The sequence below is a fragment of the Nannobrachium achirus genome (genome assembly GCF_963921795.1).
Source record: "Nannobrachium achirus genome assembly, chromosome: 16".
Lineage (NCBI taxonomy): Eukaryota > Metazoa > Chordata > Actinopteri > Myctophiformes > Myctophidae > Nannobrachium > Nannobrachium achirus.
The window spans coordinates 21,470,346-21,483,796 of NC_137823.1; the positions used below are offsets into that span (position 1 = coordinate 21,470,346).

The 13,451-nt window shown below is 41.9% G+C and overlaps 1 protein-coding gene across 1 annotated transcript in view; it reads left to right on the forward strand.

Annotated features, from left to right (window-relative positions):
- The window catches only part of tmem244 (transmembrane protein 244), a gene marked incomplete at both ends in the record, with an annotated part of 12,915 nt that extends 1,316 nt beyond the window's left edge, over positions 1-11,599 (forward strand). Inside the window, 5 exons of the mRNA XM_080744787.1 lie at positions 6,374-6,459; positions 7,526-7,602; positions 9,528-9,653; positions 10,770-10,814; positions 11,502-11,599. Of these exons, the coding sequence (XP_080600913.1) occupies positions 6,374-6,459; positions 7,526-7,602; positions 9,528-9,653; positions 10,770-10,814; positions 11,502-11,599 (432 nt within the window). The remainder of the gene's footprint in view (positions 1-6,373; positions 6,460-7,525; positions 7,603-9,527; positions 9,654-10,769; positions 10,815-11,501) is intronic.
- Positions 11,600-13,451: the final 1,852 nt, after the last annotated feature.

Sequence of the window (13,451 nt, forward strand, 5' to 3'; positions counted from 1 at the left end):
AACATTAAACAACGTTAAACTCACTTTTTCTCTCACTTTGCCACTCGATTTGCCACTCAATTTACCATTCACTTTATGCATGCGCATACCCTCTATTGCAGCGTTTTTAGCTGCAATCTAGGCCTCAGAACTCAATAGTATAGCCAGGAAGCTAACTAAGGTGTTTACTGTAACTCTCTGATGGTATTAACAGCAGCTCAGCCTATCTCTCCTGCCTTGCCTTCAGACACTCCCACTTCCTCATGGCTTTCTGGACATGCCGGAAGATTCCAAATTAGCGCATGTGTTTTAGACCAGCTAGGGGTCTTCAACGTTTTCAGTCCAAGGACCCCTTAGCTGAGGGAGAGAGGGAGCAGGGACCCCCAGATTCCATATAGTTTCATTGTTTGACAGCACAATCATCAGTGTATTTTGGATTCATGTCAATTTGTGTTATCAGATATGTAACCACTTGAACCGTCAATACTTAACTTGACCTTTCACTCTGTACTTAGTCTGCTCTTTTCCCCCTCCAAACCTCTTTGCCGAAAATAGCCGATCTACAAGCTCACAACGCCACGCAGCACGAGGTGTTGTGAGCTTGTAGATCTGCTATTTTTGGGTAAAGTTCTCAGAATATCGACACTAGGGTTCAAGTGGTTAATATAAAAAAGGAGAAAGAAATGTATCACTCAAAGATTTGGAGGACTCGATGTAGTAACTCTGAGGACCCCCTAGGGGTCCCGGACCCCCTGTTGAAGACTCACGTACTACAACTACAAGAAGACACTATTTCACAATGCAATTACAATATGACCGTATTCAGATTACTATATGCAGATTCTATTTGACAATTCAACTCAATTCAATTCTATTTTATTATCACAACACGGTTTCTCTAGAGACTTTACATATAGAACAGACAGAGACACAATGTTTACCTCCCTGAACAAGCATTTAGCGACAGCGGGAAAAAGAGAGAGGGGGAGAAACGAAAATAATAACACAATAGTATTGATTGCCGTGATGAGATTGTATAGGCTATTGGCTGCAATGAGATTTCCTGACTTATGTGAGCAGAGCTTGAGAATGTAGGCCCTCCACTGAAATGCACACTTTTACAAGTGTTCTTTTGTTTTCCTTTGCTCCCTTACTAGTTAAAGTCAAAGTCAAAAGTAACTTTAACGCAGGGGTCTTCAACAAGGGGTCCGGTACTCCTAGGCAGGGGGTTACAGGGGAGCTGACACGTCTTTGTGTTGTATTAGCCTCTTCAACCCTACCATCCCTGAGAGGAACATCAGCCGAAAATAGCAGATCTACAAGCTCACAACGCCTCGTGTGTAGAAGGAAAAAGGAGAAAACCAAGTACAGAGTCAAAGGTCAAGTTTACTTCGTATTGAAGACTGTAACAGGGAGAGCCCGGGGGCTCCCCTGAAAGCAGTGTGTAATACATTTCGGACAGGAGGTCTCCGACTACAGAAAAAAACAGCCTTAACCCTCACGATGTACACTTTTTATGTCACAGACAAGACAGTTAAGGTCCTCAAAAGATTCTTACGAGACTACCTGTCCTACTCTGTCCAGAGAAACGTACTGATGCTCACCACTAAAGACTAAAAAATATGAAGTGTGAGCTTTTATCAGTAATGTAACAGCCGTGTGGAATTCAGATACTCACAGATGGGTATTGCTTCTAAAGAAGACAAAGTCAATTTATCCTTACAGCACTTTATTTATCCTTACCGAAAATGAGGCTTTTTGGAAGTTTAAAGCTTCCTTTTATTCACTCAGTGGTATTACACATGTGCATTTAAAAAATACAAATGCAAATACAAAAATAATTGGAAAGAAATCAATCAGGATTTACCAATGCCTTAAATTAGGCTTGTTCTAAAATAATTCCAAATTTAGATTTAAAAGCAGGAGGTTCCATTAGATTTAGATAATTCCAAAAAAGTATAATATTTAACACCAAATAGGTTTAATCTCAAAATAGAGAAATGTACCTATTTTAATGTAAGTCAATTTTACCTTCATCCATGTGGAACCAACTGCTTGAGATCTGACCAAGGTGCAAGAGAAGAATCCCCCAAAAAGAGCGCAAAAGGGCAGAGGACCAACGGCAGGGCGTAAGCCCTCCGTGTCCTCCAAAAATCCCCCAAAAAGCCTAAAAGATGCTCTGGTGTGAGCCGTTATATACGATGGTTCGATCTCAGGGAAATTCCCCAGACATATGTATGTGTGCGTGTGTGCGCGTAGGTGTGCACACTCACAAAAGGAGCTTATCTTGCATCTTTTTCAGACATGGACATATGCTGAGGTATGCAGAATGCGCTGATCAGTGATGAAAATAGACATGCATGTCTCGAAAATACAGGCTGTATGTTCCGTACACAGTGTATGTAGTTCAACCACAGGAAATGCATAACCACAAAGAGGCTTCAAAGGCTTGCAAAGTTTCCAGTGCACCTGCAGTCATTTCAACCAGTCAATATCGTTCCTTCTTTAACCAGGCCAAGTGATAATAATGAGCCTGTGAGTTGTTCAACATAAATTACGTTCTTTAACATTTTCACGATGTCCAACAGTATTAACGGTTTAAAGTGGTTCAATGTCTGAAATAAACAAAAAGACAACATCATCAACTTCATCTCTCTCTCTGCCAAGGGGTCCTTGGCCTGGAAAAAACATTGATTCAACTACTTCTCGACCTGGGGCCCATGGCCCACGTTTCTCCCACACATTTTGCTATATGGCTCAGCGTTGAAGACAGAGTTAAACAACTAAAAACGCGATTGACTTTCAAAATAGTCAATGCAAATCTGCCCTCCATCCCCTCAGTACCCGCTTATCTGACCAAACATCTCCAAAAGGTTAGCGACACCCACAGCCACAACACCAGAGGGAGCGCACACAACGATCTGATAGCACAAACCCATTAAGACAAATATGGGTAAATTCTCCTTCAACAACACTGCCACCCATGTGTGGAATTCCTTGACTATACTATGTAGCTCCCTGGCCTCCTTCAAAACTGCCCTGAAAACACATCTTTCTAGGTTTATCACTTCTCCCATAGACAGGTGAGAAGTGAGCACCCCCCCCCTACCTTAGCCCACCCCCTTGTTTCCCCTACCTTGTACATATAGCGTTTTTATAACTGCGATGATTTTTGAATGTTTTTCTTTTTTGCATGCTATTTGTTGTGTCCATTAATTGAATAGCAAGGACTTCCGACGTAAAAAAGACCGTAAATTGACTTATCTGGGATGCTCCTTTTAGGCAGGGTGTTTAACTGTACTTGTACTGTACTACATTTTTGTCTAATAAAATACTCAATCAATCAATTGAAGACCCCTGCTTTAAAGAGATGCATGCAGGAAGGGAGGGATGGAAGGAGCTGGCAGGGGGAACTTTGTGTCACAGCTCTCGTACACAACAGCTGAGCATCGATCAAAACACAGAAAGGTTTCTCCTCACTAATGGGGCAATGATTTAACAACGGATGGCTTACATGTGTCAAACTGTCAGCCTTGCCAGCTAAATGAGAATTTAGGGCAGGTATTCTTTAGGCAGGTTCTCCACAACTAATGGGACAGGAGGCAACATCATTGATGCTTGGCAGAAATGATTATCTAGTGAGGATTTCTTTCACTTGCATGAGTGGATCATTAGTTGGCATCCTGGTATCATGAAGTAAAAAACTAAACTAAACATATTCTCTTGTGAAATATTATTATTTTAAAAGACTATTAATAGATTCAGTTCAAATAATTCATTGCTGGTGAAGGCCTCATTTCGTTTTTTTAGTTTTTATTTCCCCATTAGTCTACAATGTAGTGGAGACTATCCGAGGTTCAAGGGGGAAAAAAAACAATAGAAATCATAAAATGCAGTACAATAATATTTCATAGAGAGAGATGGTCTTCCTGCTTAGCCTTGGGGCTATCACACCTCCAAAGGTGCCCATGATGGACTCTGCATGCCAGGGGCGTCCTCTTCCCTGAGCCAGGCAGTTTTTTGATTGTCATCTGAGACATTCCTTTGAACTATGCTGGTGTAGCAGAATAGCCGCCCTAGGACAAGCCAGGCTCCTCCAGTGGTGTCAAGTCATCTCCATCCTCCATGGAGATGACTCCATGTCCAGCTCAGCTCGCCAGTACTTTCTGCCCCTGCATCTTTGTTTAGTGTGTCCCCGTAGGTCGGTGTGGGGCACCCTCATGATCATTGCCCAAATGAAAGGGTTTGCCCAAGTATAGCACAGGTTTGTTGGCTGAGAGCTCCCGGTGTTATTGGCATTGACCGACCAGACTCATTCTCTTGGCCTCTATGTTCACCCTTGGTAGACCCCTATATAGATGCTACCGGTATACAGGGACGCAGAGAATGTTAGAGAGGCAGGGGCTGACATTTCTTAAAGGGCCTTTTAGTGAAAATATCGAAAATAGCAGACCTCCAAGCTAACAACGCGGTGCGCTGCGACATGCTGTGAGCTTGGAGGGTCGCTATTTTCGGTGCTTGATACCACACTGAACTAATCAAGTGAATACTGGAGATGTGGCGTAACGGCATGGATTTCTACAGAGAAAGGGCAATTGTCTCAACATAAGATGCTGCATTCAAGTTCAGGAGAGTTTGGACAAGGCAAATCTCTTGAATGCCACCTTCAGGTATGGCATGGAAAGAGGGAATTTGCATTTCTTTCACCATAATGAAAATGGCATTGTTGGTCTGGAGAAGGCACTTTTTAAAGGGCAGGGGCTAATATATACATGCCTGATGCTACAGTATATATAGGTCTAATATTGCTTTTGGACAGGGTGTATTCATTCACCTTTGGTAGATCTTTGGCCTCCCTTGTGAGAGGCAGACCAGGGCTTGAATCCCAGCGACCCACCCTGGGTACATTACAAAAACACATCCTGTAAGCTCTACACCTCGAAGCTGATGTGTTGTTGTCCAGCTGTACACAGGGAAATCTCTCAGAGTTAAATTAACACTGAGGGATTATATACTGTGTGAGCAGCCTAAGTACCCATGGGAACCATTGGTTCCTGAGCCATGTGGTCCATAGTTCAGGAATCTATCTCCTGTTTCCTGTAGTGTGAGGCAGCTTGTAGTACGCCGCCTGGGACATGATGACACTAGTACAGTATGTCACTTGATGTACACCAGGGTTCCCCAATTAGTTTTCCCCAAGGGCCGAATTATGTTTAGGGTACCAAGCCGAGGGCCACAACATTGCAGGGGGCGACGGTGGCGTTCCCGCTACTCCAGCGACAGTTCAGATATCGTCGTTGTCGGGTGAAAATCTTGTATGTCCAAAACCGTTTTGCATTTATCATTTAAAAAATGATTTAAACTAGTGAAAACAGCCGATCTACAAGTGTGTGTTTTCACTACTTTTGTGAGACGGCCTTGTATGATGAAGCAGGGCTTTACTTTGCGAAAGAACGTTCAAATTTGGAGATACAAGGTTTCCACCCGACAACGACGATATACTAGTGTTGTTGCTGCTCTTATACCACCATTATTACTGGGGTTGGTGGGGGCCAGACAGTAGCCGCCTATTGGGGAACCCTGATGCGGCACACCCCCTGGACATTGATTGAATACTTTATTAGTCAGAAATGTAAACCACACGTGGTACTGTAATGCGTTAAAGCTAAAAAGATAACACAAATAAGTCCTGGGGACTCGTTTCCATTGTGGCCCTAAATGACAGGGACTTACACCAATGCAACTCTTGATGCTGGTTGCTACACAATATTTATATTCCCGACAGCTAACATGGACCTATAGACCATTTTCTAGAGCGCTGCCGCGTAGGCTGCGGTGTCGCCGTGCGAAGCGTTGCCGCTTGACACCGCAGCTATGGTTGCCGCCCTGAGAAATCGGTTTATAGAGCATCGCAGCGGAAGTGGTTTACTGGGCCCACTAAAAAAATCTTCCATTCATTTTCCCCATAGACTTTTACAAAAACAATTATAACAATTATGTTAAGCCTAGAACCAAGCCATCCAGGATTGCAGTGAATCATGACCATAAAACCTGTGATCCTATGTGAAAACATATTTCAATATTAAATTATTTGATATACTACCCTTTGTTGGCGATTTTCAAAATGTTCTTTTCATAGAAACAAAGGTTTTATGGTCATGATTCACTGCAATCCTGGATGGCTTGGTTCTAGGCTTAACATAGTTGTCTATGAGGAAAATGAACATATGCACGAATGACATGAACGAATATTTTTAGTGGGACCAGTAAACCACGCCCGGTGCGATGCTCTATAGGAAAGAAGGGACTATTTCTGGACTGACCAAAATGTTAATTTGGACGCTGTTTTGTCGTCTCTGTCCTCCATAACCTGTCCTCTACTCTCTCCTCACAGGTCGTGCTGCAGAACCTCTTGATGTGCATGGTGGTCTTCTACTCTCTGTACTACATAGTAGTCAGTCTCTGCATCGGAGTGCTCAGGTACAGCAAAATGCATGCATGCATGCATGCACTTATATACAGTACACAGACTCTCACACGCACAAATACAAAGGTGTGTAATGGTGTGAACTTTAGTATGCCTAAAAGCTGCAATTCGTAGTTCTATGGTTTACTCTTACTCTATGGGCTCTATTATGATCCAGGTCTTATGCCTTATGCCTTAACTTCTTTGCCTTTTTTTTTTACTATATATACACATTTTTTACACATATTTCAAATAGCTGATCTGCAAGCTCACAACGTGCAGATGTAGATCAGCATTTGAAGTATTTAAAAATGTTTTTCAAAATAGTAAAAAAAAGGCAAAGAAGTTAAGGCATAAGGCATAAGACCTGGATCATAATAGAGCCCTATATGTCTTACTCGGGAATCAAACCTGCAGTGGGAGACCAAACATATACAATACTCATTCAACATCCCTGTTTGCCCAAGGGAGGTATTGCGCTTTATTGTCAACCAGTTAGATAGACACCAGAGTCTAATCTCAATGGAGTCCGGAGACCACCTCCAACCACTGCAGATGTAGTTATATTACATTAACATACTTCAGCATGGTCAAAATAATGTTAATAACACGTATTACAACTTCCCAACATTATACTCTGTGAATGAACGAATGAATGAATGAATGAATGAATGAATGAATGAAAGGTTTTTTATTATCACATATGTTTTCTTTGTCCGCTTGTTCGACGATTTCTCTAAATATTCTGCAAATCCGAATATCTTATTTTCAAGTCTCTCTGCGTCACTTAACCGTATCAACGCTAGGTTTTTACTCCTTTGTGTGTACAGTATGTCTACAGAGTTGACAACTTACTATTTGTTTGTGTGTGTGTCTATACAGAGTGCACGAGGTTGACAGCTTTCTATGTGTGTGTGTCTATACAGAGTGTACGAGGTTGACAGCTTACTATGTGTGTGTGTGTGTGTCTATACAGAGTGCACGAGGTTGACAGCTTTCTATGTGTGTGTGTGTGTGTGTGTCTATACAGAGTGTACGAGGTTGACAGCTTACTATGTGTGTGTGTGTGTGTCTATACAGAGTGCACGAGGTTGACAGCTTACTGGCTCCATTTGACTACACAACACAGCCGTCATGGCAGAACCCCAAGTACCTGGGTGAGTTAGGCCTTCTGATGGCTGGGTCCTTGGTCCACTCATTTTAAAGCAGCAATAGCAACCCCCAGTTTGATCTGAATTACACCAAGAGTCCCCCCAAATACTCATATGTGAACTTGTAGCTTGTACGAGTGAGCTTGTAGATCGGCTATTTTCATAATGGTTGCCTTTTCTTATACAGTATTTGACAAATTGGTATTAAAAAGGTCTTTAAATTATAACAAGAAATGTGCAGATACCCTGTATACGCTTATACTGTATGTTGGTTTGTTAAACCGTTGGGTGGGAAAACAATGTTGCACATTAAGCTAATCATCTGGGGACCCCCCAAAATAATTTGCGGACCCCCTTGGGGGTCCCGACCCCCAGTTTGGGAACCACTGAATTAGACCACCATTATACGATCTCTGGGACCGCAATCTACACTGTAAATAACTGCAAATGAAACGAGTTAAATTTGTATACGGATGCGTAAAGGGTCCATTTGGTTCATAACTATCAGTCATTTAGCCACAGTAGAGACCCCCTGGCACTGGTTCTCAACTTAGGGTCCATGGACCCTCAGGGGCCCTTGGGGGGTTCCCACAATATTCATCATTTGCCCAATATTCATCATTGATAGATGAATATTTAAAACATCACCGGTCCGGACCGTGTCGGATATGGGGTTATTATTATAACTCTAATGTGCAAGTGTGCTTGTGTGTTGCTTGCTCTCTGTGTCTTCATCTATGTCAAATCAGTTCATTATTTACAACAAATTACACTTACAAACCATACTGTATAAAATTCAACTTCAACATGGGTGGGTGAAAATAGCTTTTTGTACTAAGCTCCCATCATTTGCAGTTTTCAGGAAAGGGAAGAAGGATAGAAAAGAAAAACAAGTCAGATATTCATATATGCCTGATTGCGACCATATGTCGCAATATGAAAACCTTCAGACCCTGTGCGTGCATGTGTCACAGTGCGTGAGATCTCAGCTCATCAGAAGGGTAACCGGTCACGTCGCCAAAAATCCAACTCGCCAAATTGTCCACGCTCATTGGACCGGCTTGTCAATGCTCCTGGATTTGCCAGGATGATTGGCAATTACATCTACTATGTAAAATATTTTTTGGTGGAGGACCCCCAGATGATAAGTCATTATTAAGGATGTCTTACTTTGCTTCTGTCATCAAATCTGTACACCTACATTTGGCATTTTAAGGCTGAAATTGTACTCATGCTAGTAAAGCAAGCCTGATAAAAGTATCAAACATGCACAAAATTCAACAGAACACAGGGAAATATATATCTGTTAAGAAGTTTAGGGGGAGGACCACCAGACCCCGGTTGGGGAGTTCCGCGCACCCCCTAAAAATAAATCTCCTGGATTCTCCTGGACTGACAGTCCAATGTTGACAGGCCTGCTCATTGGCGAGATCTCCTAGCAAGTTGATTTGGCGAGTTGGATTTTTGGCGAAGTGATCTGTATTCCATCAGAAGATATAGCTTACCTGTTCTGACATCACAATGATGCTGCAAATGACTTCCGTATGACGTCAAACATCTATGATGTCAGACGTCAGTCATATCCATATTTGTGAAAATATGGCCACATTTTGTCCAACTTAAACAACCAACCGCAACGCGTCGTGAGTCACACTTGCAAATTAATTCCGTCCTTGTTGCTTTTATGCCCATATATGGAGATCCCTGATGTCATCAATATCAAGCCCATATCTGGGGCTGAGTATTGTGAATACCTTTGTATACTGTACAAGCAGATAAGATATTCCAGATATTCCTGATATAAATTGGAGATATGGTACACACAGACAATCGCACATGGTGCATGATTAGAATAAGTGGCACTGGAGGTATATAGACTTAGTTACAGTTTGTTGACCAGAGAGGGATGATGACTCTGTGTCCCTCCACAGTCAGTGTCATATCCATGGAGGTCACCTATGTGGTGGGTGGCCTGGTGTTTGCCTGGATCGTGGAGGAGTGGGTGTGGGACTACGCCATTACTGTCACACTGCTGCACATAGCAATGACTGTGGCAGGTGAGAAGAATGCACGCACACACACATGCACGGATGCACACACACATACGTGCGCGCGCGCATGCACGCACGCACGCAGATAAGTCCTTTTTTGTCTGAACTACTCCTTTAACCTCTTACTGTATGGTGATACAGTGTGTACTTTTATGCTCATATGTCTACACACTCAAGCACATGCATGTGCATGCATACTCATACTTGCAGTATGTATACACTCTTCACATTGAGTATAAACACACGTGTGCTAGGCTAGACTAGGTAAACTATGAACTGGGTCTGCCAATGCAGTAGAAGTAGCCTAATAAAGTGTTCCATTTTCCTCCTGTAGTGCCCAGTGCCACTTGTTGTCCGGATGTAGTTATTCGAGTAACAACGCATATTTTGTGATACAACGCATTGTGAGCTTGTGGATCTGCAATTCTCAATTTCTTTTTATACATTAATTATTCTTTTATACATTAATTACGTAACGGAACATTCTGCATAAATAATGAGTATACTTTTTGTACTTTAAAGGAGTAGTTCACCCCCAAAATGACTAATTTCTATTGATCACGCCATGAGACTAGAGTTAAATAATATTTTTTTGTATTTGTTGCATTCCTAAGAAAGATTTCATTATAGATTTACTCGCTTTGATTCCGGATGAGGAACCAAATATTTGGGTTCCCATCTGGAATCAAGGGGGGTAAATGTATTGTAATTAAATTATTGTCTTAGGCATGCCACACAAAAGAAATATATATATATTATAAAAAAGTAATTTTGGGGGTGAACTACTCCTTTAAGTACATTTTTACACTTGACACTACTTTTCCCACCACTGCTAATTGCACGCCCACAGAGTATAATATTCCTGCATTAGGCACACACACTTACGTACGCACGCACGCACGCCGATACAAAGTGGATCAAGAGAAGAGAACAGCTGATAGGATTTGCAGCCTTGACCCTTATGTAAATGGATGACACACACACACACACACACACACACACACACACACACACACACACACACACACACACACACACACACACACACACACACACACACAGGCACACACAGGCACACGCACACACGTAACTTGATATTATTTGTTGTCTCTGTGTCCACAGTGATGTCAGACTTCCCTTCTGCTGAGCACTGGTGGATAGCTTTGGGTAAGACTGTCTGTCTGTCTTTCTGTCTGTCTGTCTGTCTGTCTGTCTGTCTGTCTGTCTGTCTGTCTGTCTGTCTGTCTGTCTGTGTAATTTTTGGGTCGTGGACCTATTCTTATTTATTCAGGTTAGGTGAGAGACACCACATTTAACTTTTGGGTCTTGTGCTGAAAGGTTTGGGAACTCTTGCTCTATCTGGTGTTCTCTCAACATACCTTTTCATAGAATACAATAGAATAGAACATTTTTACTGGCATTTAAAATACAACAATAAAAACTTGAATGAACACAAAAAAGCCGAAGCTTGTTTCCATTGTGACCCTCCCATAAAAAACGCTCAACACAGAATACACAAAAGTGAAAAAAGAACAACTGTGCAAATATGGACTAATAAATAAACAATTTTGACAAAAAAATAAAAATAAATAAGAGGGGGGCCAGGTATCCTAAGAACTAATGTAGTTAAGTCCAAATAGAATTTTGGTGAAGCCATGATTTAAGATTCCACTGTGTGATGGATTTGTAATAAAAAGCATATTTTACCCTTGGAGCCTTTGGGTGGTACGAGGTCACAGGATCTCCCCCTGGTGGAAGACCTGTGAACTTCTCTCACAGTGGCGAAAATAGTTGATCAAGTACCTGGTTACAGCCCCACTAAGCGTGTGTCCATGTATGTCCTGTCTCCCCCAGGCTCAGGTCTGGTCATGATGATATTGGGAGGGCAGCTCCTGGCCTACAAGCTCTTCAACAACAACTTTGTCTATCCAGCCGAACTGGAGAACCTCTGATCCATGGACCATCGGAAGCTTATAACAGCCTCCAACCCACTGAGGGGCGGTGGGGCGGGGTGGGGTTCAAATGAAGGTGGACTCTCATTACTGTAGCCACTAGCCAGACAAGTCTCAAACTGCTGAAAAACAACAACAACAGAAAAGACAGTTTAGCTCAACGTTTCTCAAACTTTGAAATGTCAAGGTCTCCCCTTAACTCTGACAGTGTACAAATGGAACTAAATGAACCTGTTAGGGTTCATTTCGTTCCATTTGTACACTGTCAGAGTTACATACTTGTATGGGTCAATTTAGACCCCCTAAAGGAACCCACAGAGTCCCTGGAATCCACTTTGAGAACCATTTGTTTAACTACACACAAGAAGTACATTGAACCACTTGCACGGTTGCACCCTAGCGTCCCTATTCTGGGGTGAACATTCAGCAAAAAATGGCTGATGTACAAGCTTGTAGATCGGCTGTTTTCGGCAAAGACATTCGGTGTAGAGAGGGAAACACTAGCAGACTCCTGGGGGACTATTTTAACATTGGCTGGCTATTAAGTTCACTTCACCTACTGTAATTGTTCTGTTTTTTATTTTGTGACGTTCTGTATATAAAAGTAACAATGAAACACCAATGGTTAATAAGCTGACAACCTTTTCCATTATGACAACCTGTAATTAACTCTAGAACACTAATGCTGGGTGATTATATTATAAATATCTTTTTATGGAATATATTATTTCGGGTCAAATATACCTGGCGCTTGACAACATTAACCATTATTGTTCTAGGGTTAATAGCTGAAGGATTGTCTATTGCATAACAAATGGACACCTTTTTTCCATTGATGATCAGTGATGATTAAACCATGCCCATAAACAGACAGCTCAACCTTTTCACAAACAACTCTTAAGGACAACAATGAGCTTAGCATTAAGAAACTTTTAAAACAGATTTCGTATGTTAATGTTTGATAATCCTGTACAGTCAAAGATATTGTTTTTTGTATTCTGTTTTTACACCATACATTTAAGCTGTGTACTGTATTATTGCAGGCTGGTTTTACACAAGAATAAAATAGAACCTTTAACTCTTTACGGCTCAGTTCTGACATCCTCATTGTGATCCATGTGTAGGAAGAGACAATGTGGGATCTTATTAACAATTTGGCTGCATTCCTACAGAGAAGGAATCTGATATTATGAATTGAACTTTAAGCCACGCTTAAATCCAGTGTTACTCAGTGGCCGAAGTGGAAAGAAACCACGTGCGTCTCAATTTCTTTCACATTCGAGCAGTGAACGAAATCTCAATCCTTCATATTTGATAACATACTGCACTTGTTCTAGTCTTCCTGACCACTCAAAATCGCTTTACAATACTTCATATTCTCACACACGCACGCACGCACACACACACACACACACACACACACACACACACACACACACACACACACACACTCCAGCATGCTCATCTGGAGCAGTTACAGGTTCAGTGTCTTACTCGAGGGCACTTTTACGCCAGGAATCAAACCGATAACCTCCCAGACAGCTGCTCTACCACCCTGAGCCACTGCCACCCCAGTAATACTGGGGTGCATGCATGTTTTTCATTCATGTATAATGGCAGCCTCCATTTATACTGTATAGCTGTGATTTAGCATAGGCCTACTGTATATTCTCCATTTGTACAATAAACATCTTGAAAAATAATTTATTGTTTGTTTTTTGTGGTGCTAGCCGCTCCTACATCTGGCTTTGTGTGTATGTATGGACAGTAGGCTATGTCTGTCCGTATGTCTGTCCCTATGTCCCGCAAAGCTTGCCATTGGCCAAGCTTTGGGGGACGATTTGGCATGTAC